Source organism: Mytilus californianus, unplaced genomic scaffold (assembly GCF_021869535.1).
Source record: "Mytilus californianus isolate M0D057914Y unplaced genomic scaffold, xbMytCali1.0.p SCAF_5, whole genome shotgun sequence".
In the NCBI taxonomy this organism is placed as follows: domain Eukaryota; kingdom Metazoa; phylum Mollusca; class Bivalvia; order Mytilida; family Mytilidae; genus Mytilus; species Mytilus californianus.
Genome location: NW_026262701.1, coordinates 352,277 through 377,502, shown reverse-complemented (window position 1 = coordinate 377,502; position 25,226 = coordinate 352,277). Strand labels below are relative to the sequence as shown.

Below are 25,226 nucleotides of genomic sequence, written 5' to 3'. Positions count from 1 at the left end.
ACCTTCATAAACACATGCAATAAAGTCATCCACTGACACTTCTACTATTATTATTTCATGATAATCTTCATTTTGGATCTCATTACTTTCTTGCAATTTGTTTTGTGTGACTGTTTCTTCTGTGTGACTGTTATGATTTGTGTTACCTTCATATGTCTGTCTATTCCAGGATTCACAGAATTTCCCTTTCAAGCATGTGTCACAGTAGCATGATGTTTCTCTGGTGCAAAGTTCGGCCGTCTGTAAGTCATAGGCTACAGCATGAAACTTCATTGTTCCTTTAATTGGCTTCAGCTTTAGTTTATTTAGTTGGTCGAGCTTCTTCTTGCAATCTTCTTTTTTTACAAACAAAAACTTCACTTCTTTCATGTTTCAAGTTATAGACCAATCAAAAAATTCTTTTGGATCTTGAATAACAACTGCTCCTCTCTTCACTGCTTCGTCAGCCATTCTTTTGATTGTTCCACCAAGACCGTCGCAAGGTCCCTTGCCATGCCCAGCCTCAAAATAATTCCAACGGGCCTGAATTCAATAAACTGATGAATGATTTGCAACGAGGTCAAAAATGGTTTTATTGCGGTATTGGCTTGATGGACTATCCGTCCAGTAGTGGACAAACTCGACATTTGGACAGATTTCCTTCAAGACTGGAACTAAAGAATCAAGAAATGTGCACACTGTACTGGTACAATGAGAAAGTTCATCAGAAATTATTGTGATGCTTTTGTGCTCTAATTTTGATTGGCCACGGAAATATACAATTACTGGGTGTATGGTGACTGGGGTCTGGTTCCAATAGGCACTCTGTACCTCTGCAAGAGACTCACACGAATAGTTCTCTGCAAAGTCCATTTGGACTAAAATTTCTTTCTCTTTAAGGCTATCTTTAAGTGTTTTGATTTCTCTATATTGACACCGTACTCTGTCAACGTGACTTGCAAACTGATTCATTTCAACTTTCATCATCTCTATAAATTCATTCTTCTCTACTGTATTTTCTATAATCTTCATTTTCTTTTTATCTTCAACAGCGACTTGTTTCCATACTCGATAAGCCACTCGATTTTCTAGCAGCTGGTCCATAGAACGCTCTATTTCAAGACTTTGACCTATTAAGTGTTCAGGATTTTCTCTTACGAAAATGTTGTATTTCTTAAGTGTCTGATACTTGAGGGCCATATTCTGATGTTTTATACATAGGCAGGATGTTCGGGATATGAACTTTGCTGTTAAGATATGGCGTGGACGTAAACGACAAAAGGTTGCCAACGAAATTTTCACTTGAGGGTTTTCTGCAGAAAATTTCTTATGTAGATCAGCAAGATAATTTGTTAGAATAATTGTTTGCTTCTTTTCTCCCTTCGAAATCTTAATTGCATCCCCTTTTCCTGGTTGCATGCGACTATCATCTTCTCTGCTCATGAAATCTTCAACATCTAAAGCAAGCTGTTTGACTGCACAAATACGTCTGTCTGGTCTTACCCGCTTTGTGGACACGTTTGTCAAAGTCTTTCTACATATACCAGTTCCTTTACTTATAGCAAGATTGAGTCTGTATTTCTTTGACAACTTTCCAGACACTAGTCTAGCTATGGACTGTCTCTCATACATGGACGAAGTTGAAGCTCTTGCTTCTGAAATTTCGTGCAACACCACATTCTTCAACATTAACTTTCGCTTTACCCTCTCTTTTCTTCTGGGTGTCAAATTTAATTCTCTCAGTTCTAATTCAGTTTTGCTGTTAGGTGTACAAGGTTCAGATGGCCTTCTAGTTCCGGAATTAATCTTAGTGCTGAGCCTTTTCAGTTGTCTGGACTTTGCTTTTAATTTTTTCAGAAGCTTTTCCTTTTTTACTTTCAAACGCTTCATTGCACCATGGGCTCTAGCTAAAGCTCTTGTATTTTTCTTTTTTCCTCCTTTCCTCCTTCCAACAAGTGGCAACTTTACCACCAATGGGCTACCTATACTTTCATAACCACTGCTTTCTGTAACAGATTCATTCAAAACCATTGCTGCTGCATTTCTTTTGCGTCTATGTGTTTGGTTGTGGACTTTTGCTCTTTCGTTTCTTTTTTTTCTTTCCTTAGTTGGCAATTCAGCTGCTGGAACATAGTATTTAATCACCCTGGCTGATTCTTTCTTTAAATAATTCTTTCCCTCTTTCAATTTCTTTCTGTCTCTGTACTCTTTTTGGATTTGACTTCGTGACTTAGCCATGTATACCTGAAAAAGGAGTACATGTTGCATCAAACTGAACTATAATGTTCCAGTTTTATGTTAATTTAGTGATATCAAAATATGAACTATATTAGCAAACACTTTGTTTTGAACGAAGATAGGAATAATAAGAAGTCTAGTTAGGTAAACATAATGTATGTTATAATAATGTAATAAAAAATTTACCTTTAAGCAATAATAAAATTTTGATATTTACGTTACAATTAGACCCAAAGGCAGATTAGTTGTAGTAATTGGTAAACTTGTATGTATTGTTTTTTGTTCATTTTGTTATCTTGATATAGCATAATATAAATGTTGAGATGCATTTTTAGCACGTTTTATTGATTTGATTGCTTAATTAATGGTGAAATTCCACGACAATTCTAGCATTACTACGCATCTTTTTAATGCAGCTACAGTAGAAAAACATTCATTTCTATGAATTTTAACCACTGAAACTAGTATCATATATCTATAAACCAACTTTAAAATCACAAAGACAACTTTTTTTTTATTGTATTCACTATAATTCAGTTATAGTTAGTAAAATATTTACGTTACCCAATCGTAACGTAAATACTTTCCCCATTCAATTAACTTGTGTAAATGATCAGTACAAAAAGTGTATTTGAAAATGACAAGAACTAAGCATGGAATACAATTAAACTTCTACTTCATCAGTTTATTTCAAAACGTAAGAAAAAATATATATCAAACATCGTCATAGTTACCTTGCTCTTCTATTTGCTTTTATCTCTCTACTGTAATGTATGGATATGTAACGCCATGAAATCTTGTAAACAACGTGTTAAACAATGACGTCATAGACGCTGTTTTTGAAAAGTGCTAAAATGATGATCAGTACCTGGGTCCGTTCCAAAGGTATATTTTGTATCGTAAATATCCGTAACGTAAATATTTTTGGCTAGATAGTAATTCGTTGTTAATACTAACTGTTTATGTAGAAGACAGTACAGATGTCAAAATTGTACATATACTTCCACCTCTCCAATAACTAAGAGCTGTTGACATTTGAGTTATGTGTTATTGTTGTGTCGTGCAACACGTAAATATCCCCTGTTTTTATAACCATGATCCTTGGTATGGAAAAAAATGCAAAATCAATGTGAACAGAACAATTTTGCTATATTTGATATTTGTCAGCTAAAACAATGTGTCTAAGGAATAAAACAAATAGGTTTTGTTTACTATAACTACATTTAATGCAGTGCTAACGTCGTTTAAGAAACACATTAATTCAAATAGTTTGGACTTGGTGACACTGGAAATTTAGAGTTCGTTTCAATCTGATTTTCAAAATGTGTTATGTGTATGCATTTTACAAGTATCAGTTGAAAAGTATGATAATTCTTCAAATAACTGCAGAATTTTTTGTGCACAAATAACTCAAATAACACGAGACTGAGATTTTAATAATTTGATTCCTTGCCGTGGACAGTAACGTAAATACTGTTTTTGACGTTCATAAAGCTGGATTTTGTTTAAATTGTGAGAGTTACATGTGGAAAACAATTATTTCTATCCCCGCACCGGTATCCCCTATCCGACTATATATAGAAATGTACAAGTCTGTGGTTGAATATGTCTTTTACACTGCGGTACATAGAATTGCGACCCTAAATTGAGAATGAGTGGATAGTTTTGGTTTAACCAAACAACTCTAATCACCAGATTTACAATTATCTATATATATTAATATTTTATCTAATTTTGACTCAATGTTTGTTTATATTCTTAAATCATACATTTAACCAGACCAACCGAGAGTTTTCTGTTTCTATATTTGTCCAGAAAATTCTATTTTAAGTATCAAACAATACACAAATTAAATTTAACTTGAGATTTGACGTCAGAAGCATCCTTGACACTACTACGTCAAATTGTATGTGACCCTTACCTTGCTACGTAATTCTAAACTCAGTCACAAGACTTTGAATCGGCGTATAAGATTACCCCCACTGCGGTATTGATAATGATGCTCTATACGAGTAGTCGATAGATATAACACTAATTTTAAATGTCTAACAGATAAAAAGCCCAAGTAGAGCATATACACTTAAAGAACACGTGAAACACAAAAATTCAAAATGACAGTTAACTATTAGGTCATCAGTAATAAATAAATATAATAAAGTTACCTTGGCAGGAATCTACAAGCTAAAACCTTTAACGATGAGCAAGACCCATACCGTATAGTAAGCTATAAATAGCCCCGGTATAAAAAAAAACGGGAAAAGAGTCGGTGATAACAATGGAAAACTCAGTGGAAAAGAGTCGGCTGACTATGTGGTATGGTTTTTACTCATTGTTGAAGGCCGTGCGGTGACCTATAGTTGTTAATTTCTGTGTCATTTGGTCTCTTGTGGAGAGTTGTCTCGCTGGCAATCATGCCACATCTTCTTATCTTTATATAACAAGGGAAAGGAGTCGGTGATACCAATGGAAAATCTCCTTCTTGTGTTTGTTGCAAACGGGTCGCATAAATTGTTCAATTTTGTCGATGTACAGTACAGCTTTAGTCAAAGCTATTGGAGCCGTTGATATTAAACTAAGAGTATGGTTTCTACGTCTGTTTTATAATGTATGTTAATCAGGCAGCAAAGCTGTCAGAAACAAATAACGAGCTTTGAAGGAAAGAATCACAAGTGGTAATTTTACCTCTTATGCTCATCATCTTCATTTTTCCTAACATTTATCTTGGTAGATTGTATTGCTAGACAAACATGACAAAGTCAAGGATGATTGCTATGGTCAGTATGTTTGCAGATTTGTACGTTTTTCCGTCTTTTTTCTCTTGTACATATTTCTCAGAATTGTATCTATTTACTTGCATTGTAGATATCAGATATTGTTTTGTTTTCGTTTTTTTTTATCTCGAAAACGCTTACATCATCGGACAGAAAATTAAATTATTGTACAGAGCTTGACAATATATTCTGAAACCGCAGGAACCACAATGAATTAAGTTTACCCTCTGGGTACGTCGCTCCTTACTCGTGCATCATTTGGCAAACACGTATATAAGAACAATATGTAAATTTTCAATAATTTATGAATACAATGAGATGTGAGACCAGGTAAACGTCAATTAGACAGAAACCCAACGAAACAAAAAACCCGAAAGAGTTAGACATCTATGGAGTAGATACGCTTAAACTAAGGTCGTTATATACACCGTGGCCTATAGCTATTCCCAGGGTCGGATCCAGCCATTTAAAAAAAGGGGGGGGTCCCAACTAAGAATAAAGAGGGGGGAGGGTTCCAACTATATGTCCCCATTCAAATGCACTGATCGTTCAATCCCCGGACCCCCCCTCCTCTGGATCCGCTACTGACTCCATATAGAAGATGTGGTATGATTGCCAATGAGACAATTCTTCACAAGAGACCAAATGACACAGAAATTAACAACTATAGGTCACCGTACGGCCTTCAACAATGGGCACAGCCCATACCGCATGTTTGTTTATTAAAACTTAGCCAAATGAAATGCAAGGAAAAATGGCAAAATGATCGATGGCAGAGAAACACTTTTTTTAAATAAAGTTTGATATAAATAGGGCTTCTTTGATATCATATTATTCAGCCATTAACGTAAAAAGGGTGTGCTCTATGACTTATATGCCGCTTTCTTTTTTAGAATGTTCTTTTTCTCCTCTAAAAATGACATTTGTATTAATTTAGCTCCGTTCTAGACCCCACCGCGTCATCGGGATTTCCCATTCATTATTATCGATCAATACACACATACCGGTGGTTAACCATACGTGTGTTTATTTTCTAAAGTGCACCTTTAACAGTGTATTTTTCCACAATTATTAGTTGAACATATAGGACGATTTTAAACTGGGTTACTCATCTAGCTACAACTGTGCAACAACCTTCCACAGCCAAAATGGGCATCTAGTTTCGACTTTTACTGAAAACACACTTATTTAAAAAAATCTAAATTATTTACTACCTATTTATTTTAAAAAATTAATTGGATTACATATTTACAACATTTTTTTAGTCAAGGTATGATTTATACTTCATGAATGGTTTATCGAATAGGTTTTTGAAATGATTTAAGAAAAAAATAAGGAGATATTGTGGTATATGAGAACTAAGCAGACTCTTTGAGTCAAAGGACACCAACAAACTGCTGGTCACAGTCACCGCCATACGGCATTCAACAATGAGCAAATCCCAAACCATATTATTATGGGCTGTAGTGTCGGAGCTGTTATTTTCCTTTCAATTACATGATGTCAACAACGGAAATTAATAATCGAATGAAACAAGGTTGGTATGCCGGATGATAATAACAAGACAAACCCTTATCGGCTTTAAGTGTGCATCTCGTGTATTTTTTATTGATGTATCATTTTTCTGTGTAATATAAGGATTGTCTGTGAATATATAAGATATTATAAGAACAACATCGCTTTGTGAATTCCCAAATGAAAAGCTATACCTATCTTTCAATATTTTTAACGAACACAGATTGGTGGCCGCGGTTGTGCAGGTCCAAGAATATTATGCTAGCGGTGTGTGCTCTAAACTGGCATATTTTGGACATTGTTATAAATTAAATATTTTATTGGATAAAGCACACATAATATTATATGACAATGCGTATAAATATATATAACAACACGACAAAATGAATAATGTAAATAAAACATAATAAAAAGCAAGGTTTGTATATAGGGGTAATATAAAACGAACTGAAATTCATCTTCTACTTTGTCTCCGCCAAATTTGCAGAATCCTTCAGTTGCTAAATAAAGTCTTTGGTTTACTGTATCTTCCTGTTTCATTGGCAAGTGAATATGCACCAATTCTAACTTTTAAGAGACGTGATCATCCTTTTTTGGTATATCAAAGCTCAATTAAGCATACGTCCAACGGTGAGGAAATTCTAGTATAAATTCTGAGTTTAACCTGTGTTATTAGAATTAATTTGATATTTTCTATTTATAAAAGTTTTTTTTGTGAATCCTGAAACAGAGTACACGATACTTTTTTTTTAAGTGAATCCAAATTTAGTACTTTTTTTTAGTTTATATACATGATTAATGCCAGCAAGAGCTCCTCTGTAATAACAAATTATATATTTTATGAATGCAGATCTTAATAAATCAAATGTTTGTTGTTCCTAACTTCACTGTCAGTTAATTTAGCATAATATTTAAACATTAATGTACAGTATATGATATGAAATATGATGTATAAAGCTCAAGTTTTGTACGTAACGCTATATAGACTGGAAGCTTTATCATGAACACCAGGAATATTATAATGTATAAAGCTCAAGTTTTGTACATAAAGCTAGACTGGAAGCTTTATCATGGACACTAGGAATTATATAATGTATAAAGCTCAATTTTGTACGTAAAGCTAGACTGGAAGCCTTATCATGGACACCAGGAATATTATAATGTATAAAGCTCAAGTTTTGTACGTAAAGCTAGACTGGAAGCCTTATCATGGATACCAGGAATATTTTTTTTTATACAATTCTGATCCTTTTGAAGTGGAAGTTTATCTGCTGTGTCTAGGTTTATATTAAAATCTGATATCAAAATTCCACTCAAATCCACAAGGCAGTATCCATTTTTCCACTGCAATACAGTTATAGGATATGGTGATTTTGATTTAAAGGCAAAACATGCCTGCGTAGTTAATCAGCAAGATTTTCAGCTGCTATATATAATTATTTACCTCTATTGTTGAAGACAATACCTAAGTATTTACATTCAGTAGCAGACTCTAATGGTTGCGAAAAAAAACGACCTATATTTGTCTATCAGAGATCTATATCATAAACTTAGTTTTCTTGGTGTTCACAATAAGACCCGAATCACCACAAAAGAAGATGATTAAAATTTATTTGATTTAGATGAACTCATTTTTCTGGATCAGTGAAATGGGTTATAAATGAAGATGAAAGAAAATTAGTGTTGCATACTTTTTCTTGTCGTGTTGTTTTGGTAACTATTTGTTTACATGAACAAAGAGCACTAGAGATCGCTCCGGTTTTTATTGTGGATGGTGTTAAATATATAGTCATTAATTTTTTCTGCGTTTTTCTTTTAGGCCATGAGGTAGTCCAAGATTGCTTAGCAAATCCCGAAAAAAACGTTAGACGTCAGAGCAATCTCGGAATAATCATGGGGTGGTCCGTTTTTCTTCGTCTCATGGTTTATGAATGTCCCTTGTTATCTTCAGTCTTTTGTTTGGCTTCCGGTCTCATCTGCTCTTTGTGGGTTCATAGAACATGACAAACTATTACATAACTTATACATAATCATATGTAACAAATAAAAGTTTCCACTTGAAGGATACAATATGTGTAAATCACAAATATATTGATGTTTTTTATTATTTCGTATAAATGTACTCTTGTAGCTATACATAACGAATTCTTTATGATAATATATGTTTACACTAATTCGCCAATCATTGACCACTATTACTGTTGTGACCCATTCTCTTTAATATAACACAACTACAGTGTATACGTGACAGACCTTGGGATATTGGAGTATGAAGATTAAACAAATTCCTCCCTTTAAATTGGTCATGTTTATAATGTATACAAATATATAGTTAGCAATGGCAGTATGTTGATATAAGCTGTGTAAATTGATAAACCTTTGGGTAGATGTTGAAAGTATTGACGGGATGATTAGAATCTGATCCCAAGTGTTGTAGACAAAGAGTGACCAAAGGAAGATTGGTTTGGGGTGGAAGTATCAGTTGGTTGAAGTAAATGTATTGGTGATAGGTTTTGATATAGGTGTTAGAATGAAGCAAGTAGTGGACTGTTCAGTCTGGTGCACCAGTTGGAAGTTTGTACTGTTTACTGGAAAAATTTTCAGCTTCGTAACGAGCCATCACACATACTCCTAGTAGAGGATTTGAAGAAATCGTTAACCCTTACCCGAAACACATAGCGCATTTTGGCCTATATGGCATGCACCCAATAATAAGGTTTATTGATCAACTTACGAACTGGGTTTATTTGTTTATTTTTCATCAAGGTGTCCGATTAGGTAACCCATTTCTTTTATCAGTGTCAAACAATTTTCAATTCTATACTTATTATATGAATTGATACTGGTTTATTTATCACAAATTACTGAATCACTGTCTATACACATACGTTGTCTGTGTTTGCAGTGATATGTTCTGGTTTTCTGGTGAGATCTGGGAAACGGATAAGAAATTAATTTTACTCAACTTGTTTCTATACAATTATGCTGATGCATAGCTTTATTCCTTTCGGCAACTGCGAATATTGTTTGATGAGGTATAATGCAGTTCTTGTGATTTTGTTATCTTATTTATGAGTGTAGTCTTTCCTGTACTGATTTTTATTGTGTTCTTTAATGCACCTTATGTTAGACCACTAATCAAAATTAAAAGGGGGAGGGTCAGATCTTATAAATCTAGTTGAACCCTGCCACATATTAACGTCTAAAGCCAGAAATTATCCTCGTCAATGGTTAATTGTGTAATGCCTTAAAAGTGTTTTTAATTGGTGCTGATGGCAGAGTATAACAGTTTCTGTTTAATTTATTTACAACTTTTTTTTAGACTTGTAATGATTTAGAGTTTGATATATTGTCGTTTAATTGTTAGATTATATTATACAAGGTTTGAGCTATGTTATATGTACATGTATTGTTGGATTATATTATACAATATAGTTTGAGCTGTGGATATCTTAGTTAAATGTATTGTTGGGTTGTCGTCTCATTGACGTACACCCCACATCTCATTTTATCCATGTTTTAAAGGTTGATCTATCTACATTTTCATAACAAATACCTTTCAATTTTCATAGTTAAAGTACTTCCCCCATTATATTTCATTTGTTGGTATGTTTTCCAAGCTTACAAGACAGTGATCTCAAGAGTTCAGAAATGTTATTGGTCTACCTCGTATACCATCCCTTGTAAAATCAGTGGCTATGCATACATGTACATGGTGTTTAGGGCTTATTCTTTAACAAGAATTCTAAAGGTACATGTACTTGCATAAAGACTGGTAACATTCAACATTACCAAAATCTTGGTAATTATAAATACCAAATACGAAAACCTGTTAACAGAACCAATATATTAAAATTCCAGTAAGGAAGAACTTTTAAGTGTGTGTATAGGTCACATAATTTATCATTTTCCAATACCAAATTGCACTGAAATTTTTAGTTTGTGGACAAAACAAACACTTGCACAATGACAATTCAGGACAAAAGTAAATATTTCAAATACAATCAATAATTTCTTCATTTTTGCTATTGATAAGCTAATTTTCAATTCAAAACCTTTCTGATTTAACTTTGTAGAAAATTTTAATCCATGTAAAAAACCTGTTCACAAGGTAGAAAATGTAAATAAACTCTATATGACTTTTAAATTATTTATATTATAGATACATACTACATAAGTCTTGCCCCATACTTTATACATATGCAGCGGGGACAAAACCTTTTTATCACTACAAAAGTTAGAAAAAACACAACTACAATGATCTTTGTAAATTAAATATCTCTGTTCATGAAAAAGTTTGTATGAATCACATCCATAGAAATGAGTTATTATGCAGAATTTCTCACTAGTCAAATTTGGTCTCACTAAGTTTATATTGTCACTTTCTCCAATATTTGTACAATGTTTAGAAGTACATTTTCTGCAGTCATTTGATATACAATCCTTCTTATCTATTAATGTTAAATGAGAAATATGTGATGATGATGAAATACAACAACTGTGAACTAACAAAAGTCTAAAGTTTGAGCGTTCGTCATGAACACTTAGCGAGCATTTTTTCAAGTTCTTTCGGTAAAGTGGAACCAACATTTATAAACAAACTCTTCAGCACGTTCAGCTCCTTTGTCAACAAGTCTAATTTCTTGTTCAAGTTTTCGTTTTCGTCCGCCAACTGTTGCACTCTTTGTTCAGTTTCAACTTGTTTAAGTTTTGCTTTATCTCTGCTTTTTCTGACAGCCACGTTATTGCGTTCTCGCTTTTCGAAATATTCTGCCGTATCCTTAACAGGCTGACGTTTCCTTGGGCGGATCGGTCCGTTACCGGATGGTTTACGCCCTGGCTTATTTCTGAATGGACGAACTACTAAGAACTCTTGTGGTGATGCAACGGAGGATGACACACTCTCAATCTGATCCGAGAATGCTGAATCTCGGCTATTATCTTGGCTGGAATCCAAGAGATCGTTTGTGTTAACTGTGTCAACTAATTGATCTATGAACATCACCCCGTTCCCTGTATTAACGTTCTCGTCGTTGGTCATAAAGTCAATGTTATTATACAAACTACCACTTGAAACAATGTTGGTAAAAGTATTTGAAGTTACCGTATCAATAGCTGACCTTCCGTTGGCCTGTTGGACCAAATCCAATAATGTAGTATCCTCTTTGCTCACCAGTGCTGATGCAAGATTTTCAAATTCTTCTTCATTCACGTCTGCTCCTTTTAAAAGTTCTTGAATGTCAACTGATGCTTCAAAAGATGGATCCAGGTCGAATGGAACTTTGAGGTCACTTTCTGTGACGATTTCAACACCGGAGTCGTACAGGAACGTGTTCGGCAATGTCGAATTTTCTTTGAGCCATTCTTTATTCTCTAAGAAAAAATTGGTAAAATCCGTCTTATTTGGATCTGCTGTAGTTGAAAATTTTAGTGACCCTGAGGTCACAGGAGTCACTGAACGCAAATCAAAATTGCGTGTTGCTGTTACTTCAGAAGCACTGTGATATTCAGACATACCCTAGTAAGATAACTTTCATTCGGAAACTCATGCTTATATAGAGGAAATTTCTATATTCATACGCCTGAAAATTTTGTGAATGAAGTCGTTTACAATTTTAAATAAGCGTCGTTTACAAAAAGTATCACAAATTTCGCTGCAATATATATATATATTAAAGTGGAATATACTTCCAAATTTATGTGCAAAAGTGTTATAGAAATAAGTAAATCTAGTTTTCCAAGGATTATATTTTCTTGGCTGCCATGAATTCTATAAATAACCTATGATGTATAATATGTCTTTGATTGGTCAGTATTTTAAGATATTACGAACTGCACCAGGTACATTTGGAATACGTCAAGACTCTAGTCAAAACTCGTTCGAGAAAAAAAATATGCTTTTGGGAAACCCCATTCAGTGCGGTTCATAGATGTATTGCGCAATAACTCTTAACATCAATCAGGAACCATAGTTATTTCATTTTACTATTACATTTGAATGTATAAGGTCTTATATATATTTATTGATATTGTAAAAGACAAAAGACTTAATTCAAGATATTTTCTTGTCAAAAGACTAATCATTTGATAGAAATTTCGTATATGCGGGTCTATCTTTTCCCAAGGTATTTCCTTGTTGATTGGCCAATCGCAGTATTGCATCAGACCTAAACCTAGCGAGTTCAAAGAATTTTCTATTACAGCTGCTTAATTTTTCACGTTTTGCCATAATCTGGCCTAGGTAAGAATTATTCGTTTAATCTTCTTGGTGTCATCGACAAATTTATGGACTGTTGCGATAAATTTCGGTTCGAAACCAGCCTACTGAAAGTATGTCCAGGCTTGTTTTGGTTTTGAAGTGATTTCGCAATCACATAAACCAACAACACTGGAAAAATAGTACCAGCAATATGTTTGTAAACATTTTATAGTTGAAGTATGTATACAGTTATCTGAATACGTGTAATTCTTCCGTTTATTTAGATGAATATTTGCCACTGGGTGTTAAACAACTACCAAACAATTAGGATTTTTACTGTTTAAGGGATCAAAAGATGAGGCAAGATAAGAGTGAATACAAGGTCTTTATAATTCAGCACTCTATCAACATACTGATGAGTATGTGTGACAGTGACATAAATATTTATGTGCTTCGTTTTTGTCATTTCCTGTAAGCATATATTTTGTTACAGAAGTGTGCCAACACACAATGGGGTATAAAAAATGATGGTTTTGGTGGGCAATAGATAAAATATATATATATATATGGTTATTATACATGTATCTATGCTTGTATAATTTAAAATGACAAATTATATTTGGATTCTAGTAAATCGTACCAATAAAACTTCATTGATGATTGTTTAGAATTATTTTGTAAATTTCACAGGCGTTGACAACATTCTCTCCAAATCCTCGCAAATCTCATAAAATCTCACCACAAGAGAAATATGGTGACTTCATAAGAAAAACCTTCAAAGTTTCTAATCCCGTTAATATACTATTCCTAGATCACCACTGTTAAAATTTTTTAGGTTTTCCACACTTTTTTTCATCATGCTTGAAGATATTGATTGACAATTGGTAAATAGTTTTATCATGACAAGTTACAGATCAAGTTCAAATTTTTGTTTCGGTCTGATAATTTTGTGCAGAGTTATGTTCCTTGGACTTGAAAAAATTCACACATATATTCAGTTTTCCACACTGTTTTTAGTCATGCTTGTAGATATTGACTTGATATTTTCTTTTTGTTTACACCGTGACAAGTTATAGAACAAGTTAGCATTTTGTTCCAGTATAATGAATTTTTACCCGGTAGGGGACTATGTATTGCCTTGCAATACTCTCAGAATGCTTGTTCTATTAGAATATTCATGTGTCATGGTGCTAGAAAGTCATTACAGTTCCCTGATTATAGAAAAATAATCATTCATAAGTAAATAAACAATTTAGGAAATAAAAAAAAAAAAATTCTATAAATAGACTGTTGCACAGTAATACTATTGTCATTCAATATCATTACTGAGCATCACTTCTTGGTGAAGGGGAGACAACTTCTACTCAAATGTAGTACTGGATGATAATGTAAAAATGTAAAAAGAGTAAAGTTTCAAGACACAGTTTTCAATATGACTTAATTTGAGTTATTTACCTTGAGCATCATGTTGGAGTGCAAACTTATTTGACTTATAACTTAAAACATCTAGTACAAGCAATTGATTTATGTAGGTAACTGGTTGACCTCTGGCATATTTTGGTATTAATATTGATTCACTCATAGGGTCTTTGCATCGGAAATAAACACATTTATTCTAAAACCAGTTGTTGGCATGATACGGGTTATGTTTTTCTCATATACTTTATGATGGTATGATACTAAACCCCTAACGGGAGAGATTGTGTTTGATTTTCATATGATGAAGACATAAACTTTCCATCAGTTTAATTGAGGTCCGGAGCTGGCATGTCAGTAACTGCTACATGTAGTAGTCCTCTGTTAATTTATGTTTCATTGTCATTTTGCTTAGTTTCTTTTGTTACCTATTCTGACACCGGACTCTGACTTCTATTAAATTTGAGTTTTACTGTGGGTATTGCTGTGTGTTTGTTTAATCTACATTGCCTAGAGATATAGGGGAGGGGGGTGATGAAATAAAAATTGGGAGGGGGGGGGGGGGGGGGTTCAAAAGAAATTGTGAGGGGGAAATTTTTTTTTCACATTAAATTTCAGAAATTAAAAAGAAAATTTCTTCAAATTTTTTTTTGTAAAAACATTTGAAAAAGGGTGGGGTTAAAAAAAAAGGGGGGGGGGTGCAATTAGCAACAGCATAATGTACTGCACAAAAGCAAAAAATTGACAATGTCCTCTACAATGTCATACAAACTGGTACAGTACATCTACCACCAATGACAGTGTCCCCTACAATGTCATAAAAACTGAATCTTCGCTAGCCAAGGGTTACGATCCACTTCCCTCCTCTCCACCCTTGGCAGATTAAGCCAACATTTGTGATAACAATGTTGCGCCATCTATCGGTAGATTAAAGTCACACCCATTCCGAATACATCATTCTTGACCAATGGTAACACTTGAACTCTTCAATTTGGAGGTAGCGTCTAGATTCTACACACTTGGTAAAGCAGGTAACGAAAATATACGTTGACATTCATGCATTTGTGCAAGAAACATACACAGGAAATTCTATTAATTGATTAAAAACATTCAAATTGTCACTAAGTATAGGCGTATATTTAGGGATGTAAAGACTTGTTGCACAATAAGCACGTGCCAATTGTTAACATACACTTTCTACATTTACACGTAATCATGTTATAGGCACTTTTTGATTGGATGCAGCGAGTTTCAACTGCAACCAATGAAAATCATTACCATGTGTCTCCGAAATTCTATCTCAATCCGCCAAGGGTGGAGAGGAGGAAAGTGGATCGTAACCCTTGGCTAGCGAAGATGTACAAACTGGTACAGTACATTTACCACCAATGACAGTGTCCCCAACAATGTCATACAAACTGGTACAGTACATCTACCACCAATGACAGTGTCCACTACAATGTCATACAGACTGGTACAGTACATCTACCACCAATGACAGTGTCCACTACAATGTCATACAAACTGGTACAGTACATCTACCACCAATGACAGTGTCCTCTACAAAGTCATAAAAACTGGTACAGTACATCTACCAACAATGACAGTGTCCTCTACAATGTCATACAAACCGGTACAGTACATCTACCAACAATGACAGTGTCCTCTACAATGTCATACAAACCAGTACAGTACATCCATCAGATGACAGTGTCCTCTACTATGTCATACAAACCAGTACAGTACATCTACCACCAATGACAGTGTCCTCTACAATGTCATACAAACTGGTACAGTACATCTATCACCAATGACAGTGTCCTCTACAATGTCATACAAACCAGTACAGTACATCCATCAGATGACAGTGTCCTCTACAATGTCAAACAAACCGGTACAGTACATCTACCACCAATGATAGTGTCCTCTACAATTTCATACAAACCGGTACAGTACATCTACCACCAATGACATTGTCCACTACAATCTCATACAAACCGGTACAGTACATCTACCACCAATGACATTGTCCACTACAATGTCATACAAACCGGTCCAGTACATCTACCACCAATGACATTGTCCACTACACTGTCATACAAACTGGTACAGTACATCTACTACCAATGACATTGTCCACTACAATGTCATACAAACTGGTACAATACATCTACCACCAATGACAGTGTCCTCTACAATGTCATACAAACTGGTACAGTACATCTACCACCAATGACAGTGTACCCTACAATGTCATACAAACTGGTACAATACATCTACCACCAATGACAGTGTCCTCTACAATGTCATACAAACTGGTACAGTACATCTACCAACAATGACAATGTCCCGTACAAAGTCATACAAACTTGTACAGTACATCTACCACCAATGACAGTGTCCCCTACAATGTCATACAAACCGGTACAGTACATCTACCACCAGTGACAGTGTCCTCTACAATGTCAAACAGACTGGTACAGTACATCTATCACCAATGGCAGTGTCCACTACAATGTCATACAAACTGGTACAGTACATCTATCACCAATGACAGTGTCCTCTACAATGTCATACAAACCAGTACAGTACATCCATCAGATGACAGTGTCCTCTACAATGTCATACAAACTGGTACAGTACATCTACCACCAATGACAGTGTCTCCTACAATGTCATACAAACTGGTATAGTACATCTACCACCAATGACAGTGTCCCCTACAATGTCATACAAACCGGTACAGTACATCTACCACCAATAACAGTGTCTCCTACAATGTCATACAAACCGGTACAGTACATCTACCACCAATGATAGTGTCCTCTACAATGTCATACAAACCAGTACAGTACATCTACCACCAATGACAGTGTCTCCTACAATGTCATACAAACTGGTACAGTACATCTACCATCAATGACAGTGTCCCCTACAATGTCATACAAACCAGTACAGTACATCTACCACCAATAACAGTGTCTCCTACAATGTCATACAAACCGGTACAGTACATCTACAACCAATGACAGTGTCCACTACAATGTCATACAAACCAGTACAGTACATCTACCACCAATGACAGTGTCCTCTACAATGTCATACAAACTGGTACAGTACATCTACCACCAATGACAGTGTCCACTACAATGTCAAACAGACTGGTACAGTACATCTACCACCAATGACAGTGTCCTCTACAATGTAATACAAACCAGTACAGTACATCTACCACCAATGACAGTGTCCACTAAAATGTCATACAAACTAGTACAGTACATCTACCACCAATGACATTGTCCACTACAATGTCATACAAACCAGTACAGTACATCTACCACCAATGACAGTGTCCTCTACAATGTAATACAAACCAGTACAGTACATCTGCCACCAATGACAGTGTCCACTACAATGTCATACAAACCAGTACAGTACATCTACCACCAATGACAGTGTCCACTACAATGTCATACAAACCAGTACAGTACATCTACTACCAATGACAGTGTCCACTACAATGTCATACAAACTGGTACAGTACATCCATCAGATGACAGTGTCTTCTACATTGTCGTACAAACCGGTACACTACATCTACCACTAATGACAGTGTCCCCTACAATGCTTTTTATATGACCTCAAAAAATTTGCGTCGTATATTGTTATCATGTTGTCGTCGTTTGAAGACACATTTGGTTTCTGAACAATAACTTTAGTTTAAGTGAATGGATCTCTATTTTTCTATACCAGAAGGTTCAATACCACAAATGGAAGGTTGGGATTGATTTTGGGGGTTATGGTACCAACAGTTAAGGAATTAGGGGCCAACAAGGGGCCAAAAATAAGCATTTTCTAGTTTCCAGACAATAACTGTGGAACGGTGTATGGATCTCTCTGAAATTATACTATAAGTTTCCATACCACAAAGGGATGGTTAGGATTTGCTTTGGGGGGTTATGGCTCAAACCGTTTAGGAATTAGGGGCAAAAAAGGGGGAAAAACAGGGTTGTCCTGGTTAATGGACAAATACTTTAGTACAAAACATAATTTAAAGCAGTGTAAGGGAGATAAATCAAATACATCATTGAAATTATCTCCCTTACACTGCTTTTAAATTATGTATAAAGTAATGGTTAATGAACAATAAAGATAATTTAAAACAGTGTAAGGGAGGTAATCCAAATACAACGTTTTGGTTACTTCCCTTACACTGCTTTTAAATTATGTTTAAAGAAATGCATATTTATAAAGGAAGACCAGTTAAAATATCTGCAAATGTTGCATCTTTTTTTTTTACAAAAAAATCCATATGAAAGATTTGACACTATATTTTTATACGACCGCAAAAAAATTTTGTGGTCGTATATTGGTATGACGTTGGCGTCGTCGTCGTCGTCGTCCGGCGTCGTCGTCGTCGTCCTGTGTCGTCGTCCGAATACACATTGGTTTTCGCACTCTAACTTTAGTTTAAGTGAATGGATCTTTTTGAAATTTGACCATAAGGTTAAATACCACAAAAGGAAGGTTGGGATTGATTTTGGGGGTTATGGTACCAACAGTTAAGGAATTAGGGGCCAAAAATAAGCATTTTCTAGTTTCCAGACAATAACTGTGCAACGGTGTATGGATCTCTCTGAAATTATACTACAAGTTTCCATACCACAAAGGGATGGTAAGGATTTGCTTTGGGGGGTTATGGCTCAAACCGTTTAGGAATTAGGGGCAAAAAAGGGGGAAAAACAAGGTTGTCCTGGTTAATGGACAAATACTTTAGTACAAAACATAATTTAAAGCAGTGTAAGGGAGATAAATCAAATACATCATTGAAATTATCTCCCTTATACTGCTTTTAAATTATGTATAAAGTAATGGTTAATGAACAATAAAGATAATTTAAAACAGCGTAAGGGAGGTAATCCAAATACAACGTTTTAGTTACTTCCCTTACACTGCTTTTAAATTATGTTTAAAGAAATGCATATTTATAAAGGAAGACCAGTAAAAATATCTGCAAATGTTGCATCTTTTTTTTTTACAAAAAAATCCATATGAAAGATTTGACACTATATTTTTAATTCTATTATAAAATAGATTAAGTTAGCACTATGGTAAATTTAAATGGGTAATTATGGTTGCCAACTCCATTGGAAATTTGAATTGAGATTATGACTATATCTTGAGGGAAAGAATTTTTTGGGGGAAAAAAGGTGGGGGGGGGGGGATAAAAAGAAATTGTGGGGGGTCATTTTTTTCTCATTTCAGATTTCAGAAATTAAAAACAAATATTCTTCAAATATTATTTTTTTTTCAAATTTCAAATATTGAAAAATTTCAAGAAGTAATCTTTAATTGCACAGTATGGCGCATTAGATTTGTAAAATCTTTGATCACATTTATTTATTTGTTATGCCGAATCTAACAGTGTATTTAGATTTTTAATTTTGGGTCCAGTTTTCAAATTGGTCTACATTAAGGTCCAAAGGGTCCAAAATTAAACTTTGTTTGATTTTAGCAAAAATTGAATATATGAGGTTCTTTGATATGCTGAATCTAAACATGTATTTAGATTGGCCCAGTTTTCAAGTTAGTCCAAATTGGGGTCCAAAATTAAACTTTGTTCGATTTCAACAAAAATTAAATATATGGGGTTCTTTGATATGCTGAATCTAACCATGTATTTAAATTTTTTATTTGTGGACCCCGTTATCAAATTGGTTCATATTGAGGTTAAAAGGGTCCAAATTTAAACTTTGTTTGATTTCATCTAAAATTGAATTATTGGGGTTCTTTGATATTCCAAATCTAACCGTGTATTTAGATTTTTAATTTTGGGTCCTGTTTTTTAATTTGGTCTACATTAAGGTCCAAAGGGTCCAAAATTAAGCTTAGTTTGATTTTAACAAAAATTGAATTCTTGGGGTTCTTTGATATGCTGAATCTAAACATGTGTTTAGATTTTTGATTATGGGCCCAGTTTTCAAGTTGGTCCAAGATAGGGTCCAGTATTTAAACTTTGTTTGATTTCAACAAAAATTGAATATATGGGGTTCTTTGATATGCTGAATCTAAACATGTATTTAGATTTTTGATTATGGGCCCAGTTTTCAAGTTGGTCCAAATTGGGGTCCAAAATTAAACTTTGTTTGATTTCCACAAAAATTGAATATATGAGGTTCTTTGATATGCTGAATCTAACCATGTATTTAGATTTTTTTTAATTGTGGGCCCCCCTATCAAATTGGTTCACATTGAGGTCAAAAGGGTCCAAAATTAAACTTTGTTTGATTTCATCAAAAATTGAATTATTGGGGTTCTTTGATATTCCAAATCTAACCGTGTATTTAGATTTTTAATTTTAGGTCCCGTTTTTTAAATTGGTCTACATTAAGGTCCAAAGGGTCCAAAATTAAACTTAGTTTGATTTTAGCAAAAATTGAATTCTTGGGGTTCTTTGATATGCTGAATCTAAACATGTGTTTAGATTTTTGATTATGGGCCCAGTTTTCAAGTTTGTCCAAGTTGGGGTCCAAAATTAAACTTTTTTTGATTTCAACAAAAATTGAATATATGGGGTTCTTTGATATGCTGAATCTAACCATGAATTTTGATTTTTTATTTGTGGGCCCCGCTATCAAATTGGTTCATATTGAGGTCAAAAGGGTCCAAAATTAAACTTTGTTTGATTTCATCTAAAATTGAATTATTGGGGTTCTTTGATATTCCAAATCTAACCGTGTATTTAGATTTTTAATTTTAAGTCCCGTTTTTTAAATTGGTCTACATTAAGGTCCAAAGGGTCCAAAATTAAACTTAGTTTGATTTTAACAAAAATTGAATTCTTGGGGTTCTTCGATATGCTGAATCTAAACATGTGTTTAGATTTTTGATTATGGGCCCAGTTTTCAAGTTTGTCCAAGTTAGGGTCCAAAATTAAACTTTTTTTGTTTGATTTTAACAAAAATTGAATATATGGGGTTCTTTGATATGCTGAATCTAACCATGTATTTTGATTTTGGACATTGGACCATAATAGGTAAATTAAAAAAATTCAAGTTCTTAGACCACATTCTTTCTGTGTCAGAAACCTATGCTGTGTCAAATATTTAATAACAATCCAAATTCAGAGCTGTATCAAGCTTGAATGTTGTGTCCATACTTGCCCCAACTGTTCAGGGTTCGACCTCTGCGGTCGTATCAAGCTGCGCCCCAGCGAAGCATTTTATTAATTCTATTATAAAATAGATTAAGTTAGCACTATGGTAAATTTAAATGGGTAATTATGGTTGCCAACTCCATTGGAAATTTGAATTGAGATTATGACCATATCTTGAGGGAAAGAATTTTTTTGGGGAAAAAAAGGGGGGGGGGGGGATAAAAAGAAATTGTGGGGGGTCAATTTTTTCTCATTTCAGATTTCAGAAATTAAAAAGAATTATTCTTCAAAAATTATTTTTTTTTCAAATTTCAAATATTGAAAAATTTCAAGAAGTCTTTAATTGCACAGTATGGCGCATTAGATTTGTAAAATCTTTGATCACATTTATTTATTTGTTATGCCGAATCTAACAGTGTAATTAGATTTTTAATTTTGGGTCCAGTTTTCAAATTGGTCTACATTAAGGTCCAAAGGGTCCAAAATTAAACTTTGTTTGATTTTAGCAAAAATTGAATATATGAGGTTCTTTGATATGCTGAATCTAAACATGTATTTAGATTTTTGATTTTTGGCCCAGTTTTCAAGTTGGTCCAAATTGGGGTCCAAAATTAAACTTTGTTTGATTTCAACAAAAATTGAATATATGGGGTTCTTTGATATGCTGAATCTAACCATGTATTTAGATTTTTTATTTGTGGACCCCGTTATCAAATTGGTTCATATTGAGGTCAAAAGGGTCCAAAATTAAACTTTGTTTGATTTCATCAAAAATTGAATTATTGGGGTTCTTTGAAATTCCAAATCTAACCGTGTATTTAGATTTTTAATTTTGGGTCCTGTTTTTTAAATTGGTCTACATTAAGGTCCAAAGGGTCAAAAATTAAACTTAGTTTGATTTTAACAAAAATTGAATTCTTGGGGTTCTTTGATATGCTGAATCTAAACATATGTTTAGATTTTTGATTATGGGCCCAGTTTTCAAGTTGGTCCAAGATAGGGTCCAGTATTTAAACTTTGTTTGATTTCAACAAAAATTGAATATATGGGGTTCTTTGATATGCTGAATCTAAACATGTATTTAGATTTTTGATTATGGGCCCAGTTTTCAAGTTGGTCCAAATTGGGGTCCAAAATTAAACTTTGTTTGATTTCAACAAAAATTGAATATATGAGGTTCTTTGATATGCTGAATCTAACCATGTATTTAGATTTTCTATTTGTAGGCCCCGCTTTCAAATTGGTTCATATTGAGGTCAAAAGGGTCCAAAATTAAACTTTGTTTGATTTCATCAAAAATTGAATTATTGGGGTTCTTTGATATGCCAAATCTAACCGTGTTTTTAGATTTTTAATTTGGGTCCTGTTTTTTAAATTGGTCTTCATTGAGGTCCAAAGGGTCCAAAATTAAACTAAGTTTGATTATAACAAAAATTGAATTCTTGGGGTTCTTTGATATGCTGAATCTAAACATGTGTTTAGATTTTTGATTATGGGCCCAGTTTTCAAGTTGGTCCAAGTTGGGGTCCAAAATTAAACTTTTTTTGATTTCAACAAAAATTGAATATATGGGGTTCTTTGATATGCTGAATCTAACCATGAATTTAGATTTTTTTTTTGTGGGCCCTGCTATCAAATTGGTTCATATTGAGGTCAAAAGGGTCCAAAATTAAACTTTGTTTGATTTCATCAAAAATTGAATTATTGGGGTTCTTTGATATTCCAAATCTGACCGTGTATTTAGATTTTTAATTTTAAGTCCCTTTTTTTAAATTGGTCTACATTAAGGTCCAAAGGGTCCAAAATTAAACTTAGTTTGATTTAAGAAAAAATTGAATTCTTGGGGTTCTTTGATATGCTGAATCTAAACATGTGTATAGATTTTTGATTATGGGCCCAGTTTTCAAGTTTGTCCAAGTTGGGGTCCAAAATTAAACTTTGTTTGATTTTAACAAAAAATGAATATATGGGGTTCTTTGATATGCTGAATCTAACCATGTATTTTGATTTTGGACATGGGACCATAATAGGTAAATTAAAAAAATTCAAGTTCTTAGACCACATTCTTTCTGTGTCAGAAACCTATGCTGTGTCAAATATTTAATAACAATCCAAATTCAGAGCTGTATCAAGCTTGAATGTTGTGTCCATATTTGCCCCAACTGTTCAGGATTCGACCTCTGCGGTCGTATCAAGCTGCGCCCCAGCGAAGCATTTTATTAAATTGGTCAACATTGAGGTCCAAAGGGTCCATTATTAAACTTTGTTTGATTTCATCAAAAATTTAATTATTGCGGCTCTATGATATGCTGAATCTTATTGTGCATTTAGATTTTTTATTTTGGGCCCTGTTTTCAAATTAGTCCATATCAAGGTTTGAAGGGTCCAAAATTAAACTTTGTTTGATTTCAATTAAAAAATTCAATTTTGGTGTTTTTTATATGCTGAATCTAACCATGATGACAGATTTTGGATATCAGATAGACCATAATAGGTAAATTAAATGTCCCATTTCAAATTTTTAAGATCTTTGACCACACATTTATTTTGTGGCAAAAACCTATATTATGTCAAAAATTTGATCACAATCCAAATCGGTCGTATCAGGCTGCGTGGCGAAGCATTTTATCTTCTATTGTTAAAACAATGTTATTAGTAATGACATGAGGCAATGTTTTATTTTTGGTGAGTTATTAGGGCCAAAGAAGCCCTAAAGTGTACCTTGTTCTTTGTATGTTAATTATTGTGTTTGTAAACAGGTCACTGAAGATTAAGAAAAGTAAACTTTGGTGAGTTTGGACTCCCTGAATTTTTATTCTAAATTAATTTTTTTGCATATTTTTTTAAGTAAGTTTTTGGGATTCTGGTCAGGTTCTTTCACTTGATTAAAATTTATTTATTTTTTTCGCACAGACAAAGAAGCAAGATGGAACATCCCTCGAAAAGACAGTTTACAACCAGTGATGAAGATGGAAGTAGCATGGATGATACCTCACCAAAATACAAACGAAAAAAATTAGAAAAAGGAAGTGATGAATATGTTATGAGAAGGGTGAGAAATAACATGGCTGTCAAAAAAAGCAGAGAAAAGAGTCGACAGAAAGCAAAGGAAACAATGGATCAGGTTGATAAACTTAGAAAGGAAAATGAGACATTGGAACAAAAAGTTACAATTCTATCAAAAGAGCTGGGTGTGTTAAAGGACTTATTCTTGGCTCATGCTGGATCAGTTTCACAAAACGAGTGCTCTGGGAATGCAGCATCAACATCTGGGATCAAAGATGAACCTACAAATTCTGGGGTCAAAGATCACGAATATTCAACATTTTCTGTTTGACAGTTACCATCATGAATACACACATAAATCATGATCATTATTTTGTAAATGACTGATTGATACCAGTGATTAGATGTTTTAGACTTGATTATATAACATTGTTGGTTAATGATTTCAGTTTTTATGTCTAAAGTTTTTTTATTATTTTTTTATCAAGGATATTAAGTTTATTTTAATTTAAAGTAAGCAAAATATATATACTATGTATAACATGTATTTAATGTTGTAAGATACTACTGTTTGTACTGTTAATTTATCTACTTTGTTATGTATAATGAAAATAAGTCGAGTTGCCAAAGTGTTTTTTTTTAATTTTCTGAAAGTATTCAAGTATATACAGCACTATTTTCTCATGAGCAATTTGAAATATTTATCTTTTAGTTATGATTCTAGTCATATAAAAGTGCTTTTTATACGACCGCAAAAAAATTTTTGTGGTCGTATATTGGTATGACGTTGGCGTCGTCGTCGTCGTCGTCCGGCGTCGTCGTCCGAATACACATTAGTTTTCGCACTCTAACTTTAGTTTAAGTGAATGGATCTCAATGAAATTTTACCATAAGGTTCAATACCACAAAAGGAAGGTGGGGATTGATTTTGGGGGTTATGGTACTA

The 25,226-nt window shown here is 33.8% G+C and overlaps 2 protein-coding genes and 1 long non-coding RNA gene across 3 annotated transcripts; 2 read left to right on the top strand and 1 right to left on the bottom strand.

Annotated features, from left to right (window-relative positions):
* Positions 1–10,639: 10,639 nt before the first annotated feature.
* On the bottom strand, positions 10,640–12,040 carry LOC127700999 (CCAAT/enhancer-binding protein-like). Its single transcript, XM_052204761.1, has one exon. It carries the CDS (start codon positions 12,016–12,018, stop codon positions 11,038–11,040), a length of 981 nt encoding a protein of 326 aa, XP_052060721.1. The 5' UTR covers positions 12,019–12,040; the 3' UTR covers positions 10,640–11,037.
* Positions 12,041–13,102: 1,062 nt separating this feature from the next.
* On the top strand, positions 13,103–24,909 carry LOC127701002 (CCAAT/enhancer-binding protein gamma-like). The gene is made up of 2 exons (XM_052204764.1): positions 13,103–13,173; positions 24,188–24,909. The coding sequence occupies exons 1-2, from the start codon at positions 13,118–13,120 to the stop codon at positions 24,609–24,611; spliced, it is 480 nt and encodes a 159-aa protein (XP_052060724.1). The 5' UTR covers positions 13,103–13,117; the 3' UTR covers positions 24,612–24,909.
* On the top strand, positions 14,828–19,334 carry LOC127701004 (uncharacterized). Its single transcript, XR_007981791.1, has 3 exons — positions 14,828–16,562; positions 16,720–18,294; positions 19,034–19,334. It is a non-coding gene; the product is annotated as an uncharacterized LOC127701004 (long non-coding RNA).
* Positions 24,910–25,226: the final 317 nt, after the last annotated feature.

What these genes read in the sequence shown, in the direction of transcription:
- LOC127700999 (XM_052204761.1), bottom strand. Translation starts at nt 12,018, where the DNA reads ATGTCTGAATATCACAGTGCTTCTGAAGTAACAGCAACACGCAATTTT.
- LOC127701002 (XM_052204764.1), top strand. Translation starts at nt 13,118, where the DNA reads ATGAGTATGTGTGACAGTGACATAAATATTTATGTGCTTCGTTTTTGT. An exon ending in CTTCGTTTTTGTCATTTCCT is followed by an intron (nt 13,174 to 24,187) that starts GTAAGCATATAT and finishes TTTTTCGCACAG; the next exon opens with ACAAAGAAGCAAGATGGAAC.